The sequence below is a fragment of the Pezoporus flaviventris genome, unplaced genomic scaffold, assembly GCF_033815535.1.
Source record: "Pezoporus flaviventris isolate CSIRO_AGI_PZ_B2104156 unplaced genomic scaffold, CSIRO_AGI_Pfla_v1 ptg000107l, whole genome shotgun sequence".
NCBI lineage: Eukaryota > Metazoa > Chordata > Aves > Psittaciformes > Psittacidae > Pezoporus > Pezoporus flaviventris.
The window spans coordinates 1,388,519-1,409,151 of NW_026892655.1; the positions used below are offsets into that span (position 1 = coordinate 1,388,519).

General features: G+C 50.5%; 2 protein-coding genes across 4 annotated transcripts in view; one reads left to right on the forward strand and one right to left on the reverse strand.

Moving 5' to 3' along the window:
- Positions 1-16,245, reverse strand: part of SKAP1 (src kinase associated phosphoprotein 1) — a 140,693-nt gene extending 124,448 nt beyond the window's left edge. For 2 of the 3 annotated variants that reach the window (XM_061477730.1, XM_061477732.1), the window contains exons 1-3: positions 16,132-16,239; positions 10,509-10,614; positions 265-290 (exon numbers count right to left, since the gene is read on the reverse strand). In XM_061477730.1, coding sequence (XP_061333714.1) covers positions 265-290; positions 10,509-10,614; positions 16,132-16,165 — 166 coding nt within the window. In that variant the 5' untranslated portion in view covers positions 16,166-16,239. Of the gene's footprint in view, positions 1-264; positions 291-10,508; positions 10,615-16,131 lie in introns of all 3 variants that reach the window. The other variant, XM_061477733.1, reaches the window with a different exon arrangement.
- Positions 1-20,633, forward strand: part of ATP5MC1 (ATP synthase membrane subunit c locus 1) — a 254,377-nt gene that overhangs the window by 17,760 nt on the left and 215,984 nt on the right. The window lies entirely within an intron of this gene.

Sequence of the window (20,633 nt, forward strand, 5' to 3'; positions counted from 1 at the left end):
TTTGTGTCAGCACCACTCAGGTTTGTACTGCTGGCTCTCAAAGGTAAGGGGAAATGAACTTGTGCTGCTCAGAAAGAATGCTAACCCCAACTCCTGCTCCAGCATCACCCCAGCTTTGCCCATTTCCAACCTTAAGAACTGCCACACACAGCTCTATGTTCAGTTTAAGCTCTCTTCCTTAGTGACTTTGGATAGGAAACACACACACGTCCAGCCCTTCCCTACTTCCCAAGCTCATCCCTTTCTCCCCTGGCTCGTACTCACCTCGAGGCAGAAAGTCCAAGTGGTACCTATAAGATAAAAGAGAGGAAAAAAGACAGACATAAGCATACATGAGGCTCTCCAGGATTTGTTCCAGCCTGATGAATAGTGACAGATGGAGAATTCTGCCTGAAATGCTGCCAGGACCCTGGCAAATGGTCACCATGCACTATGTGCAAGAAGCTTCAAGAGGAACTGTGAGTCCTGAAGATGTTGGCTGGGCCCTGGGACACCCTTTACTCCCCAAGGAGCCTCCCTCCTCTTAAGTTCTAAATGCTCCCAAGTCCCTTCCATTAGAATGGGCCTCCTCCAAATGCAAAGCTTTACATGACCTTTTGCTTTGCAGCCTTAAAGATCCCTTCCAACCCAAACAACTCCATGATTCCACTCTACGACTCTTTCCTCAAGCTCATCTCACACCTTCCCACCCAGCAGCAGGGCTGAGGGCAGTACACAGGCTGCCCATGCCAGAAAGGAAAGCCCTCCGTAAGTTCTTCATCTCTCACACTTGGAGCTCCTCTTGGGTCGACATCCGAGTCATTCAAGAACAGCACTGGTGAGGTTTGGAAAGAGATCAAGGGCTGGGGATAAACCACAGAGTGACCCGCTCACAAGCAAGACGTGTAACAAAGGGCTGGGCTATGGGCATTAGTGGCAAGAATCCAGTATGCAAAAAATCCAATCAATTCATTTCCTCATTAAAAGCCTTCATGAAGAAAATGATTTACCACAAACATCGCAGCTCCTGACACAGATGAATTAGCAAACACCAACAGAATCCTGATGAAGGGCAGAGTATTTGGCTTGGTTGCTTTGGACAAAAAGCAGAGTGCAAAGCCAGAAGAAACTTCCCTGGGAGAACAGGCTCAGGGTAAATACCAGCTCTGTTACACCAGGAAGAGCCTCTCCCTGGGCTTTCGGATGCTGCTGCTGCATCAGGGGTTGCACTGACAGGACAAGGGCTGATGGGTTCAAACTGAAACAGGGGAAGTTCAGGTTGGAGATAAGGAAGAAGTTCCTTACTGTGAGGGCGGTGAGGCACTGGCACAGGTTATCCACAGAAGCGGTAAATGCTTCGTCCCTGGCAGTGTTCAAGGCCAGGGTGGACAGAGCCCTGGGTGCCATGGGTTAGCGTGAGGCATCCCTTCCAACGGCAGGGGGTGGGAACTGGATGATCTCAAGGTCCTTTCCAGCCCAAACCATTCTAGGATTCTACAGTGTTGGGCAGTGGCCCCCTGTTTCTACAAGCAGCTCTTTCCTATCCATCCTACAGCAGCTACACCTCCCTCAAGCTTAGAGAAGCAACATCACCTTCCCAAGGTCAGCATCTCCATCCTTTTGCCTCCGATCCCCATTTACAGCCACTCAGCATTCACTTGGAGATCTCAACCATTAGTCAATAGTATTCAAAACCTGGGGCAAGACAGCTCTCCCCCTGATTCAGGCTCCACAAGAGGCACCCACAGTCCCCTGACCCCCCAGGTCCAGCATTCCCAAGAGTTCAAATACTTTTGTCTCCTCACCAGACAATGGCTGTGAGACAAGGACAGCAAAATCACTTCTTGCTTTGTGAACTTTTGTCTCTTGTGCTTGAGAGACCGTCCTAATCTCCCCTGAACATGCTTTAGTGATAACATTTACTGCACTGGGGCCAAAATGATTTTCTGTCACTTGTAATTCCAGCTCAATAAAAGTATAAGAGCTTTGTTTCTAACCTCTGTCATTTTTAATACAGTAAAATGGTTTAAAAAAAACCATGTAAAATTGAGTTCCAGTTCCTACTGGACCAGCAAAGCCACATTAGCTTCACCCTGATCACATTTAAAGGGGGGGAGGAAATACCAAAAAGAGGTTTTGCTTTTTCTCTAGCATAAGGAAACGGACAAAACTCCTGATCTCATCAGATCAGGATGCGTCTTTAATCTCCTGCTTTGATCATTTGCACTCTGGAAAGCCTTAAGCGGAGAATGAAAGCTTAAAACATAACGGGGAGTAGGGGGGAAGAATGTCTTGTTCTGCTGGAAGAAGAGGAATGATCCAATTCCTTCATCTGCCACTGGCTGCACGGAGACCTTGGACAAATGACTTCTGTGGAGGGCTGGAAAGGCCCCCGCATGCACTGCCCACAGCGGCTGCAGGATGCTCACGCACAGCGGCGCTTTCCCCCCCGATGTTTTGTACGTGTCAAAGAGGGGAGGGGGCTTTCAGCATCGATGTTTCCCCCACCCCTTCCTGCAGATCACGAACAGTGAGCTATGGCCAGCAGATTTCATGGGGTTGTTCCTGCATTACCCAGGAAATGCAATTACTTAGGCAAAACACCCATTTTGCTGCAGCAACGCAGGCAGCAAACAGGGTGAGCTCAAGTATACCCATAGCCCTAAGTCATGTGCACGCTCATAGATCCAAGACTACAGCATGATTCAGTGCAGCAGAGGAGGAGCTCAGCAGAAACAGTTTGGGCATCTTGGGCCATCCTGCAAGGCACAGAGCCTGAGGCCAACTCTGATTTCTGGTCCCAGTGAAGCCAATACAGAGTGACAACACGTTACACCCTTAACACGCCTGGTCCAGGGGGGAAAGGCAGTTCCACAGGGGTTCATTCTGTAGAGTCCAGTCAGTTCTCACTGCAAGTACTTAAAAGAAGTGCTAATTGCTCCATACACATTCCCCCTTGAGCCAGGCAGTAGAAGTCAGCAACCAGAGGCTTAATCCTCATCCAACAGCTTCTTTATGTCGGATGTTATTTGCCTGGGGATCACTTTGACATTTTCATCTTTAATAAAGAACTCTTAGATCTCACAAGCACCAAGAATAAAAACTTCTCATTCATTTTCTTAAGCAGCAAGTTTGGGAATAGGCCATACATTCGGTTATATCCTTTTAAGCACTTGATTAGAAAAGCTCCGATCCACCCTCCAACCAAAGAACCAGTAAAGGCAAAGCACAGCAAAGAGTTTCCAGCCAAAGAGGAAGGTCCAGTTTATATCAGACCTTAAGGAAGTGGAAAACTTATCAAATTACTAATAGGCTTCAGCAAAATGAGCTCCCAAAGGAATCGACTGGGATTTTTGATGCAGAGTGAGGAACTAACCCCAAAATACCCCATTTCCATTCCAAAGCCAAAGAGCGACTGTTGCACTGCCAGTAGTGAACCAGAGACAGCCTCCATGTATTCCCCCCCATGGTTCACAACAAACCACCCACCTCTCATCCCATCGGGCCATGTTCCAGGCCGTCAGAAGCCCCAGATTTGCTCTGTTCCCCATGACTGTGTAGCCTTTGAGGTTAGGTACTCGCCACACAACACACAAGCAGACATCAGAGGGGCTCGCCCCTCTGGAAACGGTTACGTTCTTTGCTCCCGACACACACAGAGATCCCAGTTCTGATTCATCGACCTCCTCGTAGCAACGTCTCCAGCTGGACCTGATCCAAGCCACAAGTCAAGCCTGTAAGCAGAGCTCAAAGGGGGAATTGCCATGAGAAAGACTAGAAGAAAACGTCGTTGTTGCATTGGAAAGGGAAACCGAGTCCCGGAGCAGGCAGGTTTGCCACAAAGCTTTGTTCACCACTGGAACCCATTGTCTTTAAGTCCTAAGCCAGAGCTAACGCTGGCCTGTAAGGACCAGAGCCTTCTGCTGCTTGCACAGAGCAGGACTTGGTCTTCAGAAGATGCTTCCAGGATACACCAGATCCTTGATCACAGATCTTACCCTTGCACTGATTTATAACAAACAAGATGGGAAGCAACCCCAAGAGCATCAGCTCGGTACCTGTGGAGCTTGACAATAAACCCTCCACATCCTAACCCTTCCAAGCTGTCCTGTGTGATGGACCCACCTTCCAGAGAGTAGAGTTTGCTTTGCACAGCTCTTTTCCTCAAAAGCAGTCACCTGAGAATAGTGATGCTTCCAGGTCTGACCAAGCAGCACCAGCAAAGAAGTTACTTCAACACTGCCATCACCTCAGCAGCAGTGTTTAAAGCAGGGAGACCCAGAAATATCCCTTTGTGTTCAAAAAGGGAAAGCAGATTAAGCCCTGGAACATCTAAGGATAGAATTCCCACCATGGAAGTATTACTCCTGCCACACTGGGTCTGGATTTGCCCTTTGGGATGAGCACAGGCCTGGTGTTCTCTTGGAGCACCAAGAGGACTTGGGTTTATCCCTACGTTTCCAACCTTTACACAAAACCCAAGCAGCAGATCTACCCCAGACCTCTCATCTCCTGTTGCATGAGGGTTTGGGGGGGTCACAAACCCCATCAATGCACAGAAATCCAGTAACATCCATTATCAACATCCCCTTCCTCCCGTCCACAGCTCAAGTCTGCTGACCAGCATCCAGCGCCTGCAGCAAACCCCAGAGCTGAGGGACTCAAACCAGATCCATTGGGGACCAGAAGCACAAATTGCTGTCTGAAATCTTATGCTCCGTATGATGCACAAGGTCAAACTTGATGGTTATAATGGCCTCTTTGCAGCTCTAAAGCCTCTAAAGAGTCCAAACCCCACTTCCCTCTCAGACTCCATTTCAGCAGGAACCATAAAGTCAGGTTTCAATCAAATTTCCTGTGTTTTCCTGTCCAGTGAAGAACACGACCATCGCCACAGACGTTATTGCATTAGGTAGCTCAAGACTGTCTCATTTGCACAAGGATTTGTTGGGGTTTAATGTTTGCACAAAGAAGAGCTTGAAAAATCAATGCTGTACAGGATTTCAGAGAGGGCAAAAGAAAAAGCAGCTGAAAATGGGATTGGGGAGCTCACCATTAGCAAAGTGGGTTACAAACCGCTTCAGATGGGTTCTGTTAAATGGTACAGCAGCGGTAGCTATGCAAAGACTCTGGTTACACAGCTTCAATCATTTACAGTCCTCAGGTTTCAGATTAGCAATGCATTCACAAGGAAATGGATGGGGAAACAGGGGTAATTTTATCAGCTGGGATGGAAAATGATGCATATTACTGAAAGGAGCCTAACCCAGAAGGCACCAAACTGCATTACTGGCAGAGTGAATGGCTGTGGTCATCCCAGGTATAAAAGCAGGTAGAATATGATAACAAATTGAATTTGTGCCCCCACCACACCATGTATTAACAGAGGAGAATTCCTTCCTTTGTACTCCCCAAAAGGAGACAGGAGGGAAAAATTCCCCTACTGAGATTACTGAATAAATCGGGAACATCCCAAGAGAAATTTGCCCAGACTTTAAAAAGAACCTGTGCCAGCGCCTCAGCACCCTCACAGGAAGAGCTTCTGCCTTATCTCCAACCTGAACTTCCCCTGTTTCAGTTTGAACCCATCACCCCTTGTCCTATCACTGCAGTCCCTGATGAAGAGTCCCTCTCCAGCATCCTTGTAGCCCCCTTCAGACACTGGAAGCTGCTCTGAGGTCTCCCCACAGCTTCTCTTCTCCAGGCTGAACAGCCCCAATATTCCCAGCCTGGCTCCACACAGGAGCTGCTCCAGCCCTTGAGCATCCTCGTGGCCTCCTCTGGACTTGCCGCAGCAACGCGCCAGTGCGGGGTGGCGAGATGCTTTACATCGCCATTAACACCAACTGGTGCAACACACACTTCTGCATCCCCACCCTGGGCAGGGCCACATCTCCCCTGCACAAAGGGGGAAAACCAATTTCAGGAGCTCATTTTTGGGCTAGAAAATGCAAGTCTAAGAACTGCAAAGTGCCAGGGACTTGCTTGGATTTTTGCACAGAACAAATCTGTATTTAATGGCCAGAGTAAGTGTGAATGAAATCCTGCTCAGCAAGATCATTTCCTTGCTGAGCAAATGCATTTCCAGCCCTCTGAAGAATATGAAGGAGGAGAACAGCACTTTGCCTAATTAAGGCCAATGTGGTGGGGCCACGGTCCAGCCCTGGCACTAATGCGCTGAGCTCAATTATCTGCCCATCAGGTCACATCCTTACATTCCTTTTTATCTTGGTCTCACACATTATTCAGCATAATGAGTTGAACAGTGGTAGGAATTACAGGCAGTGCATTTCCAGTAATGAAGCCAAATTACCCTGAAATTGCATTGTCTTTCATTTCAATCTGAAAACTATGAAAGAAGGTTGAAAAGTGAAGTAATAAATGTAGTTAATATGGGCTGAAGTTTATTAAAACAAGGCAAACACACTGCTTTAGACAAAATTCTGGATGTATTTCCATTAGTGAATCTTTTCCAGTCCTACTATGATGCCTTCCCACAGAAGGAATCAAGTTCCCTAGTGTTGAAGCATCTACAGATGAGCTACCCCTGCAAACCAGTAGCTAACTGGTTTGCGACAGCATGTGTGAACCACATACAACAACAGTGGCGCTATCAGACACTGAAACCTCACCTCAGACTAATGTGAGACCCCTAAATCACTCACCCAGGAGAGGAGCTTATGATACTGCACATGGATACCAGCATGGCAGCTGGGGCGGTCCAGGAAAGACCTTGTTTTCCACAGGCTCTCCTTGGTGGGCCAGGACATCACCTGGATATGTGAGAAGCTCCAGTGCAGAGTTAAAAGACTGCGTGCAGACTGCTCCTCACCAATAGCACAGAGTTAGTGCTGGGAACATTGCCATCGGTGTTAAAGAGGGTTAGAGAACAAGGCAGGAAAACGAGGGCTGGGGCTTGTTAAACCAAGCCTGGTCTATGCTGGGGCTCCTGCTGCAGGCAGCAGTGTGAGACAGGGCTCCTGTGTGTTAGTTATGAGCAGCAGGATTTGGCCTCAGGTTCACACCATTGGTTTTGTCACCAAAGAGCAAATTAAAGGTAGGGTTTCAGCGTCTACTTCGGGTTTCCTAGTGGGTGCATGCGAGAAGCTCAACATGAATTAAGCCCCTTTCTCCTCACCCCTGCTTTGATACCCAGCAGCCCTGCCCCACTCTCCCCTCAGCCCTATTACATTTCACCTCAGGGAGAAGGGAAAAAACACTAAGGATTTGTTTCCATCGCTGCAAACTTGCCTCCCAACAGGGAGTTCCAATGAGTGCCCCACTCCAAGGAGGTGGAGGAACCATTTATCTCCATAGCTTCTTCAATAAATCCCTTTCTCCCCATCTCACCCCCTGCCAGTGTAAGTGCTCTGGCAATGTCGAAGCACTGAGGTGAGGTCATTTAACAGCAAGAAGACTTTCTTCTTTGTTGCTGCTCTCACCAAAGGAGAAGAACGAGTTTGTGCTCCTGAGCGGAGCCACGTATCCGATGCATCCCAGGTGCTGGACATCTGCTCCCACCCCGCAGCAGCTTTGTTTGGACACAGGGAACAGCAGCAGTGTTCCTAAGGAACAACTTGAGACAAACCCTCAGCACCAACGGGCATAAAACAAGCAGCTGATGACTCCTGGGGGGGGGGGGCCAAGCAAAGCTCTGCCCTGGCACCGCATCCTGCCCTGCTCTCCAAACCAAAGGGGTTAAGCAGGTTTGATCCATCACAAACACTGCCCCTATTCAGGGCTGGCACAGAGTCCTCAGCCTGCAGTCAGGACACAGGTGTCCAGGGAGAGCCTCATCCCTTGCACTGATTACACCTGGGGACCAAGCCTCCAGATGTGTTCCTGGGTTTGTTTTCCTGGCTGCCAGGGACAGCAAGTGAAAAAGAGATTAGCAGCAAAAGCAAAGAGATGATTTGGGGGGGGAAATGCCAGGCCTGGGTTTCCATAGGAATACCTCAACATGGAACAGGATCCGAATTAGGGAGGGGGAAAACCACCCCCACTGTTGAGTTTCAGCAGTGCTCTTTAAACAACCAACTCGATTCCGAAAGTAAAAGGGTGCAGGGCCCCATAACTTGGGTATTTGGGGGCTGCCTCCCACAGCCGCTCCCTGCGACCCCGCTCCTCGAGCAGAGCCACCCCAACCTGCCTGGGAAAGGGATAAACTGCAAGCACAGCCCACGGCACTGCTCCCCACGGGGGCAACAACGCATCGGCACAGGCAGCGCATGCAGGCATCAAACCCAAGCACTTGCTCCCATCGGAGTCATCTGCAGACCTCCTGGGGGGGGATGCTACGAGGCCATGGGGAGAGCAGCGATGGCCAAGTTACAGGAGCAGGTATTGAGGCTGGCTCAGGGTGAAGCTCTTCCCTTTCAGAGCTGTGGGTGCCTTCCCCCAGCAGTTGAGCTTCTGTTATGGACCCCAAGAATGAAACCCCACACGCTTGAGCTGGGTTCCACCCTGCACAGGGGCTGCTGGGGGGAGGCAGGCGCTTCCTGAAGCCCATGGCTGATGATTTCCTGCACAGCAGCCACAAAAGCCACAGGAAGCTCCCCAAGAGACAAACCTGGGCCTCAGCGCCAAGAGCAGGACCTGCAGAGATCCTTTTGAATCAAAAATACAGTCATCCTTACTGCCATCTCCCACCACAAATCATTGCAGTAATGGCTCAGGTCAGAGCAAGGACATTTGTATACAGACTTCTTCTCACCCTTTCCAAATGCCACTGAGCAATAAAACACAAGTAGGAAATGGGCAGCACCCCACAGGCTTTGCTCCAGGGGCTCCCTTTCCCCCCCAGAAGTACCTGCCATTTATTTCAATAAGCAACAGGATTAGGGCCCATATCTTAACCTGAGCATCCAGGAGGAACATGCATCCCCCGTCTCCTCCCCACGCACAGGCTGCTTCAGCAACGCTGCTTTTCCAAGGAGTTTCCATTCTAAAAGCTGCATCCCAAATTGAACTCTTAGGCTGAGATAGAGCTAAAAGCCCAGGCTGCGTTCTGCATCACAGCACCAGGGTTTGCCCCAGGACCCTAAAGGCTGCTCCTTCTCGGGCACATCAAACCACACACACTGGGAAGCCAGAGGTCCGCAGGATGATGACCATGGCAGCATCTTTCCCCACCTCTCCACCACTGTTCATAACTCAAGCAGCACATGGAGACAGACCACCTACTTCGGGAAGCAGGAACAAGGCAGGAACTCCAAGCTCACCAGCTGCCTTACATTTATCAAGTTCCATGCCATTTGTCTGTAGTTCATTCGAGTTGCACTATGTGCAAATAAAGAGTTGTCACTTTTAAAGCTGCACGTTTCTAGAACAGATAAAATAAAAGCTTGACTCGATGTCCAAATACCTCAGGCTCAGAATTCTGCTTATTTAACTCTTTCCATCCCAGCTCAATGAGGGGAGCTAAACCACAGCAATCTGTTGTAAGCCTGCAACGAAACCCCTTTCCTCTGCAACATCACAGGGCACATTCTGCCATTAGAGATGCCACAGCCCCAGTTTCCAAAGGCTTCATCTTCTGCCTTCAGCTTGCTTCAATTATTCAGGGCAACCCAGGCTGATAATTACACAGTCCCGAGTTGCTGAGTAAAACTGATGCTTAATTAGGCAGCAGGAAAGATCGATTAAGATCCAGCAGGACGTCGTGCAAAGTTCTGCAGCGGGGCTGCAGGGAATAGAGGCTGGCTGTGCCCTTCCAAAGGATAAAATCCTCCCCTTCTCAGGGCCTCGACAGCAGTTTTAGTTAAACCGGATGCTTGCACCAGTCAGCCACCCTGAGCTTTATTGTCAGACCTGGACATCAAGTGACATGACTCATACCTTGTAATAGAGCATTAACAGCAAGCTTTGGATCATGTAATGTAATGTAGCTGAGGCTGAAAGCTTTATTTAAGCCTCCAGTAACCTGTTCTCTCTTTATGATCCTTGATTTTCCACTAGCACAACAGAACAACCCCTGCTTACTTCATGCGCTTACCCAAATGACATCGCTCACGTTGGCCGACACGAGATTCTGAACCCAAGTTTTAATTTCAGACCTCCTTCTCATCCCTTTTTACTGCAGCAAAGGTCCAGGCAAGCCAGATTTGAGTTCAGGAGCCACTTGTGAAACAGATGCTTTGCACAGCAAGCCAGAAGCATGAGCCTTTGCCATGCACTGATTTAGCCACAAGCCTAAGAAACAAGTGATGGATTCTTCCCCTAGAATCCTCTCTAGCACAAGGGAGAGGGAAGAACAGGACAGAATCAGAGACCCAGAGGCAAGAAGCTGCACAGCAGAGCCCAAGGCAAGGATTTTTACTTTGAAACACGCAACAACTTTGCAGACACCCATAAAACTGGTTGAAGAAGGCACAAACCAGTGTGCAGTGCATTCACGTTATACCAAGCCCTGAATGCCCATCAACTGCCAGGCCATGGGCCAGTTGTCCAACTGACTACAGCACGTGGCACCCCAAGACATGACATTACTCTGAAGGACTCCCAATAGAAAGCCATGAGACAACACAAACCTGGCTTTGACTTGCTGGAAGCCAAGGAGAATCGCATCCCTCTGCTCTCTTGCTTTAGCACTCAGCTTCTCGTTCTGCAGCCCATCTGCCAGGTAGCCCTCAGCATCTGGGGAAGAGTCACAGGTTAAAACTCACAGGCAGAGGAATACCAGCTCTTGGCTAAGAAACCTGGCCCTGACTGCACTGGGAAGCCCTCAAAGCCCTGTACCAAGCAGTCTGATCTTGAGACCCAAGTCAATCTGAAGACTTCATTTGGAGGAGTTGAGACATTGAAGTGATTGTGGATAGAAGAGGACCTAAAAATTACAGAGCTTCTCTTTCATTGCCATGGTATAAGGCAAACAAACAACTGGGATGATCTTCCTGAAGGACAAGCACTGAAAACCAGGCTGGTTGTGCAGCAGCAGCATCATCATCATCCCAACATGGGCTCTCCTGCAAGGTTACCTCTGAAATCCTACACCCTGGGCTAGCTCAGCGGAGACAGCCAGGCAACAGTAAATATGGTGTTCTCCCACCTGGAGACCACATCTATATGCAGAAATTCCACGTGAACTGGAGGATAAAAGGATTAAGTGTCTTCCATTTGCATAAATATTTATGTTCTTTACAGAACCACCTCAAATCCCAGAGAACAAACCCGCTCCAATCACAGCAGCCCTGTAGAGGAGAATATCACCCTTGTACCTGAGCAGCATCACTGCTCGCATCCCCTAGCAGAAGAAAGGCTGGCTTCAAAGCTGTGGTGCTGTACACCCACAGGCCTCTCCAACCTTTACCTCATGCCCCATGCTGTGCCACTAATGTCAGTTTAATACCTTGCTTGCAAGGCTTTCAGCTCCTCATGCTTCAGCTGCCAGCACAACAGCCAGCGCTGTTTAGCACAGCCCAGGAAGGGGCACGGCTCCTTCACCTCCGGGCACAGCTCAAGATCAAAATGCCACATGAGAAAACACCTTTTTCTGTTCCAACCTTGAGCCCCACGTCTTTTCCGTTGCCTGCTCATGACACACTCAAGAAAGGTTTAGAGGTTGGATGGGGGAGGATAAAAAGGGGGGAAAAATGAGCTCTTTAAAGCAAGGAGCATAAGGAAGGACACTGAGGGCATCCCCCAGCAATAAGGACCACTTCCCACCTCCTCTAAAGAGTGACAGATGGGCAGGACCAAGGAGACTCAACCCTCCCCACAGCAGCCTGGGAAGGAGGAGTCAATCCAGACCATAATGCTCACATCCTTAGTGGTCCAGTTCTCTTTTCAGCTTCCCTGGGCACCCTGTGCCAGGGCCTCAACACCCTCACAGGGGGGATCTTCTGCCTAAGAGCTCATCTTAAAGCTTAAAGATGGGCAGTAACACTCCTTCACAGCATCACTTCCTGACCCTCGCCTCCATCCAGCAGCAGTTGTGGTTGCTCCAGGAGCACAGATGCGTCAGGCCAAAATGCCTATTAACTCCAAGTTCACCTCTAGTAATTCAGCCCTAGGCAGCCTGCCTGGGATAAGACAAAGGCTTTGCCAGAGCATCCAAGTGAGGCCTCTTTAAATCCCAAACCAATCTCATAATCCTTAGGCTAAGTTGTGTTTCCAGTACCTCTCTCTGCAGTTCTAATTGTACATCCAAGACACAGTACCAGCCTATGACCTGTCTAACAATGCCGAGGCTTGCATTGCTTACAGATTACATAGGAAGTACCCAAGTACATATATCTAAGCACGAGGGATATATCTTGCTCCGAGGAGTTTACTGCTGAAGAACAGATGAGGCTAAGGGGACAATTTATTATATACAAACCAGCACAGTAGAAATGGCTCAGCAAGAGAAGCTATGTACTGTGTGTATATATATATATATGTGTGTGTGTGTAGGCTGTATTTCCACTGTGAGAGAACAAGCATGAAAACAAACTGCTCCCAGAACTTATGCAAGCATCAGCTGCATCCCTCTGTCATTTTTAAGCCCAGATTAGCTCCATGAGGATGCGATTAGCTCTAACACAGTATTTACTGACTGGCATGTCAGCATAGATCAGCTGCTGGATAAGTTATAGTTGAACCAGGGACACTTGTGCAAAGCAGGCAGAGCCCCTTTCCAGAGCCAGCCACTATGTTTATAGCACCAGGAAATGAAAAAGAAAGCCTAACCATAAACTCTCCAAGTGGATCAGGAAGAGCAATATGTAAGCAGCTCGAGAGTAAATCACCCTAATGTTAGCTTTACTGCTTGTCGGTAACATTATATTCTTGATGTTTATGGACTGCTCTCTGTGATCCACTCACAAAGTTTACAGGACTCTCCTTTTCATTTCCTGCAGCTAAAAAGGTAAAGGAGAGGGGGGGAACCAGTTGAGATTTCATCAAGTGTTTCAGGGGAGTTTCTAAAGGCAATTGCAGTTATCCGCTTTAATCCTGCGGGAGATACACAGCATCATAAGAGCCCTGTCACAGCCACTGCAGCCCAGGTAGTAAATACCCTTTGAATAGCAGCACTAAATTCTAGGAGTTAATCAGCACTCAATGAGCAGAGCTGAAGGGTATTTAGGTGCCCTGTGTAGCCTCCCTGTGCACGCACACACATTCCCTGTGCTCTTTCCCACCCCTCTGCCACCAGTGATCCCACACTCCATGCCTGGAGGAACTGGTCCCACAGAATCACTATGGTTCAGCTGTGCCAGGTAACACTGCACCAGCCTGCTCCAGCATTACCTGCAGCTTCACACGATCCCCCCTGCACTTCATCAGCCCAGCTGGCTGGGACAAATCAGGGTGCAGACACCCTGAGCTTCCCCGACACCACACTAAGACATCCAGGATGCATCCAAAGACAGGCAGGGATTTCAAAGGCTGTTACCGTCCCATCCCACTTGTCAAAACCAAGCCAGGAACTCTCATACACAGCATTTCTCCACCTTTCTGCAAGCTCAGAAAAGGATGGCTTCATTATGAAACAACACTTCCCAGCTGTGCCTTCCTGCTGCTGGGGAGCTGAGTCAGAGAAAACCTTGAGAACTGAAGCAATCTCCATCCATCCCCCTGCAATGGGATGAAGGGGCCATTCTTCCCTGTGCAATGGGCAACAAGGGGACTGAGAACAGCTTCCCAAATGTTCAGCATCCAAGCCTCAACCCCGAATCCCCCGATGTTTAAATTCCAGAGCTACTCCTGATGCTGCATCAATGCTGGCTCCGGTTTATTTGCCCTCACAAACCAGAGCATTTTGCTGCTTACTTCTGAATGAGCATTGAGGCTGTGCAAGTGTCAGCATCCCCTCCTGCCCAGACTGCAGCAAGGAAATAGCTTTCCAGACCCACTTCCTGAAATGAAGAGGCCCAAGCAAGGCAGGTGAAGGGAAGATAACCAGACTGCCTTTGCTCCTACAAAGGACAACAGAAGCCCTGGGTTTCTGCAGTGAAATATCAGTTTTCAGCCTTCAGAAGTAGTTTGTGCTCAACAAACAGGAAATACCCTTAGGTAGCTTTAAAAGGGACCTGGCTGAGCCCAAAGTGAGGTGGGACTTCAAACAATATAGTTGTTGCAGTGTAGAGAATAGCCATATTGTGCTGGCTTCCAACCACTGCAACCTCGGAGATGGCTTATGTGATAACCATGCAAGACCAACAAGCCTTCAGCATCTGCGCATCACTCAACAGACCATGGACCACATTTAGTGCAAGGAAGCAGACATTACTGCCTCCTCTACTTGGGACTTCTTCCTTTAAATACAAGGGGTCTATACACCGATGCAGTTTGCTGCAATAGTTCAAGCACCTCCATTTCCAGCCTGCAGAGCTAGAAACCTCCTCAGCCACTGGAAGGCCTTAAGACGGCGTGGATTGTTAAGACACAGCAAGTTTGATCCAGGGTATGTGACATGCAATTAATCTCCATTCATAGCCTGCTCTACCTGTCAGCAAACAAAGGCTGTGCTTTGGAAGGAGATCTGAAGCCTTCAATTAAAACCAGTCAGCTAACAAGAAAATAATCCAAGTTAAAGGGAGGTGGCAGGTGCAGAAATGAGCTGTTTACAGAGGTGTCAGCGCTGCACATCAAAACCAGGAGAGGGTGAGCTTCACCCAAGCCCCTGAGCACAGAACAGAGGGGAAAATTCACACCTCCATCTGGGGGAAGACACAAAGCATTTGGAAGGGAGCTTTGATGGGCTCCGAGACTGACACGTCCCAGGGCCGGAAGTTATCCCGCATCTTCATCAGGGACTGGAGCAATAGGGCAAGGGGTGATGGGTTTAAATTGAAACAGGGGAAGTTCAGGGTGGAGATAAGAGGAAGCAGCCCTTCCCTGTGAGGGTGCTGAGGCGCTGGCACAGGGTGCCCAGAGAAGCTGTGGCTGCCCCATCCCTGGCAGTGCTCAAGGCCAGGTTGGACACAGGGGCTTGGAGCAAGCTGCTCTAGTGGAAGGTGTCCCTGCCCGTGGCAGGGGTTGGAGCTGGAGGAGCTTTGAGCTCCCTTCCCACCCAAACCTGGCTGGGATCCTGTGATCTCCAAGAGGATGGGGGAGCGCCCCGTGCTGCCAGGAGCCATCACAACAGGAAGCAAAAGGTCACGAAGCCTTGTGGCATCTCCACAGCGAGATGCTAACGGCTCCTTCCCACCACCAACCCACCCGCAGCTGCAGCGGCAGGATGTGTCCTTACACATGCACTGTTGATCAGTGACGGGCTCACGCCGTGCCTCCAGCCTGCAGCACCTCTGAGGACTTATTGATGGGCAGGTTCTAATGCGGCCACCTCCATCAGTACTTCTCACTCAGCAATAGTTGCTAAAGCCCATGCGGAACTCCCTTATGGCTGTGAAGCATGTTTGAATAGAAGAGCTCAGCACGGTTGACCCACCACTGCAACAAGTGGAGGTGTTGCAGCTCAAGTTTGTTAAGAAAGCCATGAAAAACAAGCCTTACCCATAGAAGTAAACGGTGCCAGGGCTCAGAAAAGCTCATTCACTCGGAAGCTGAGGCCTCAGGAAGCCACATTCAGGCTCTCAAGCAGAAGGGGGGTTTGGAGCCAGCGCTTCTCTCCGCTGTAGCCCCATTTTCAGTGGGGTTGAAGCCTTCCTGAGGATGCAGCTCACTGCACCCGCAATGCCACACAGAACACTCACACAGCAGCTAAAGCCAGGAGGCATCCCTCTCACAGCCACACCAAAAGCCCCCTGAGCGAGCTAACTGCAGCACACGAGCTTCTTCCACCCTTTGTGCCTGCTCCCTTGCCTCACCCCGGAGGTGCTCACCCACGGACCCTCAATACCCGAACCCAACGCACGCACAGGGGACACCCAACCCTGCCCAAGGAAACCCCCTAATCTTGCATCCTTCCCCCTTTCCCAGGCCCTGAGACAACCAAAGAGCTTCCCTACCCTTACGCTGGCATGGAGGCACCTACAAAGCCCTGAGCACCAAGACACATCCCATAAGCTCTCAGGGGGGTTAGGGAGGGCACACGTAACCTTGGGACCCCAAAACCATCAGCTTCGAGAAGCAGCAGTGCCCACAGCCCCTCCACTTCCCTCTCTGGTTCAGCAGGGAGGCACAGCAAGCTTCGCAGCTTCTGCCCCTGCAGCCACAGCACATTTCCCCATTAAGCAGAAGGGGAAGCAAGGAGGAAGCCGTGGTTACCTTCCAGGAGCTTCTGGACGTCCTCTGGGATCATGGTACCCGTCACCTTCCGTCCCACGGGCGCCAAACCCGCGGCTGATGCGCCCGTCCCTCGGGGCAGGGGCGGAGGGAGAAGGGAAGGCACAGGAAGGGCGGGGACACCCCAAAAAGAGGGGAGGAACCGTGGGCCTCTGCGCTAGGAGCTCCTCCTCATCCAACCCACCTCTTTATAGGCAGCTGATGCCCAGCTCCTGGGAGCCAGCGCTGCAGTCAGGAGTGCCCGGCTGGGGCTGACCTTCTCCATCACTGCTTTAACAGGTGGCACCTGGGCATCTCTTTCGTTATCGCTTAATCCAGTGCATCTGCTGCAGAGCAGCTTCACCTGGGGCTGTGTGGGGCTGATCCCACCTGGCCCGACCGGAGCTGGGGGTTGGATCTGTGTCAGGTAAAGGCAGGCTCCCCCCTCTAACGGGTTGTTCTGCAATAAAACTTCCCCTTTTCCTTCATCCTGCATAGGAAGGGGCCTAGATTGTAGCAGCCATTCCTACTTCTGTGTCTTACCCAGGCAAATGGCAGGGTCACACACTTTAACTTGCTTTATGAAAAGCAATAAATGCAACCTGTGCTCTACAAGCCAAAAATGGCATTGCATGGGATGAAGCTCATCAGTGATTCCAAAGACTAGTTTAAGATTTCCCATGGGTTAAGTGTGCAGGATCCCATCCTTCCTTTGCAATATCCTGCTAGCAAACACGTATTTATTATCCTAGCACATAGAAAAGGTTCATGTACAAGATGCTGAGGTCTTAAAGCACACGGAATGTCACTGCAGTTCAGGGGGAGATTGCCTTGCTAGAAAGCGTATCCATTGCAGGAGTCATCCCCATTGCATCTCCCAGTCAGGAAGGGTTTCATGAGTCAGGATGTAGAGAGCTCAGGGTCTCCCATGGGAGCAAAACGTGCATCTCTGCCAGCTGCCTGAGGCTCCGGACACGTCTGAGTGCTTCGGAGCGTATGCAAGAAGTGCTGGTGTGTGTGGTGGAGGTGGACGTGCAGAGCAGATGGATCCGTATCCGTGTTCTCACCTGGAGGTGTTTAGGGATAAATATTTAAACAGGTCTGTGTAGAAATCCCGCTCACTTCATTACAGCCTACAAATAAAAGCAGCTGCTTGCTGAGCCTGCCTTTAAAACTGAGTTTCTAAAGGCATGAACCAGGTCCCTTAGACAGGAGAAGCTGCCTTCGGATATGCCAGGAGGATCAATGAAACCGGATCAATGCAAATCTCAGAGGAAGAAATGTTCATGCAACTGCAAAGGAAAGGGTCATCTCACACGTTCACTGCCTTGCTGGAGCTCACCCAAGGATCTGAAAGCATAAAGAGGGAGCCGAGGGTACCTGAATTGATCATGTTTAGGCTCTGGAAGACTTCTTTCCTTACGTCAAGCAAGCAGTGACTTGTTTTGCAGGTGTTTGGGGTGGGTTTGCTTTCCTTTGCTGCCGTGGGTGTGATCACTGTTTAAGAGCATGTTCACCCAACAGACGTGCCGCTGGTGCAGTGTTTATGGCAACAGTAAAGCTCTAGATCTTTCCTCCTCAACACCTGAGTTGTGTTGCAGGGGTGCCTTTTGGTCTTCTGCTATAGATCGTAAGGTTACCATAAAGCACTGAGAGCAGCATCGTGTGTGAACGCTGGCACTGTTGCATCCCAGATGCTCTTGGACTACACATGCATGGTCCTGGCAGCTGGAGACAGCACCAAGGATGTTCCCTACAGGAGGGTTTTGCTAAGCCCAGGTTGACTGTGCAGCAGTTGTTGTTACTATTAAATCCATTTTACTGAGGGATACTGAAGCATGGAGGCTCAGCTGCCACGGAGACATAGGTGCTGCTGCCCAAAGCCTTAGCCCCAAGCCAAGCCTTCTTCTCAGCCTTAGGCAGCTGCAGATGGAGCTGGGCACACTGGTTCCCAGGCAAATGCCCTGGTTTTCCTTCCCTTTTCAGTTGCCACTTCCACTTCTGGATGCGTAGATCGGTTTGTGCTCAGCTGGGCAGGAGGCTGGGCAGTCCTGGCAGTGCCTGGCAACTTCCCCTGCAGCACTGCTGTGTAGCATCAAGCTCTGTGGGCTCTGGATGTAAAGCTGCCTCCCTAGGTGATAAAAGCCCCCCCACATAACCACTTGAGGTCCCAAGTTCAGCAGACGGGCTCTCTCCTAACGCTATTCTGTTAAACGGACAAATTCCTTTGAAGGCTTGTCTTGCTTCGAAATGCGATCTCACGGGAAGGCGGATGCGATTGGGTGTAGCTATGGAAACAGAGCAGGGCAGCCTTGGAGGAGCTGAGGATGCGAGGCAAGCCGGGAGAGCCGCACCGCGCTGCTGGGAATCCCGGAGGATGCGGGGGGCTCGGCAGGAGACGGGTCCCTGCCCGGGCTGGTGCGTGCGGCTGGGGCGCAGCGCTGTCACTGCAGGTAAGAGCCCTGTCTCCTGTCGCACTGCCTGACGTGGGGCTGAAAGCACAAAGCCAAGGGGGGGGCAGACCCACCAGTTCCCTGCTGCTCTCCCCCCCATCCCCTGGCGCATCAGGATCTCTCCTTCCCCTCTCTGCCACGGGGAAAGGTTAACAACAAAAGGGGACCAAGGTTAAACCACAAAGCCCTGGCTGATAACAGCCCTTTCAAGCAGCTGCACCGAAATGAATCTGAAACTTGGAGTAATTAGATAAGATAAGGATGTGTGCATGCTCGTGCGGGCACACGCTGACCCTGGGACACCCATCACACAAAGGAGGTGGAAGATCACAGGCTTCATTAAAGCGGCTCAGGTTATTTGTTCACCTCGCCTGGTGCTGCAGCACTGAAAGTTCATTTCCAGCCCCTGTATTCATCTTGCTCAGTATCCCTGGATATAGAGCACTGACTTGCCCTTTTGTCCTCTCTTCCCGGTACTGCAGCTCCTGCCAATTCAGAGCAGACTCTAATTCCTGCCATTTCAGAACAGATGCTGGTCCATCTATTCCTGTATCCCAGCTCCTGCCATTCCAGGGCAAATTGCTGGGCCGCTGGGTGTCATTTGCTGCCTCTGACAGTGACCAACAGCTCAGAAAAAAGGCAACTTTCCAATCTGGTAATGCACCTGACTGCTTGAATAATGTCTCCTGGTTTACAAACCAGCTAGGCCATGCTAATGCTCTGCTGGAGTCCCAGCCTTTCCGTGCTTGTGTCAGTCCCGGTATCCAGCAGCTCGTGGATCTTTTTGTGTGACTAAGTCATTCAGTTAAAGGCTGGGTAGGAGCCTCATAAAGCCTTTTCCATTTGTTAAAGCTCAGTGGCCTTTGCTTGCCTTCATCATTTGCTTCTGCACCTCCGCTTGGCCAGGGCTTGCAGGTTACTGCTCACCAGTTCCTGAAGCCAAGGAGACACAAAAACATGTCAGCAGCTCTGAGTTACGGGCAACCAGATCTGCTCCCAGAGCAAGACTAAATGAGGGGACCTTGCTCCTGGCTTAGAGTGCCAGGCTCTGGGTTCGTTTACCTTCCAGACATGCTGCGTTTTCTCTGCTGGGAAGCTTTCTCAGAAGCAAGCAGGTGTGTTGGGATGTATTTATGAGAGGAGCTGAGCGTGCCTGGTAGCCGGTTTCCATCACACCAGCACATTAGTTACAGTAGGACCCCACTGCACACAGAAACCCCTGAAAGAACCTCTAGGCTGACGAGACAAGATGTAGTACAGCAGGGAAACACGACGTCTCAGGAGAAGACCCAGGGCAATAAACAAGAGTGTTGGTGCCGGGGCTGGTGTTGGGGTGATCCAGGCCCGCTTTGTGCACAGCACCCCAGAAATGGAAAGGCAGAGTCAGTTGTGAGCTGAGAGGGAGGGAGGAAGCTCAGGGCTTAACCCAGGAGTGAAGAGGCCCAGATTTCCTCCTCCTGTGCAGCACCTGACTGTACATCAGGCTCAAGTCCATGCTTCAGTCCAGAGTCCAGATTCCCCTGTGCTCAACACATGGCTCCTGGCTGTAATCCCATAGACCTGAGCCAGGGAAGACTGGGCACACATCTCTTGTCCATAAGGCACAAGCATCCTCTCACCTTTAGGATGAACGGGCTCCACTGGTCCATCCGTTCCGACACCCATCTCCCTTGTGGAGGTGGCCAGTGGCAAGGAAGTGTCTCTGGGAGCAGTCACAGTGGCCACTGGAGGTGGTCTGTGAGGTGACAGCATGAAAGAGGCATCTCCCAACAGCACGTTCCTGAAGCCAATGTGGGAATGGTGCCACCACTGGAATCCTAAGCAGGGGACAGCTCTGGGACAGCATTCCTATGGCCTCTGGCAAATGCTGACCAGCATCAAGAGGGGAGGATACTCTGTAAAGGGAAGGATTAGAAAGATAGGAAACCAGAAATAAGCAGTGAGCTCAGCTCCTGTGGATGCTGCTCTTCTTCAGGCTGACGGATGGGCTTCAGTTTAATGCAAAGGTGATATTGATCCCTTGCTGTTTGGTTACAGTGTGTGATGGAGCTG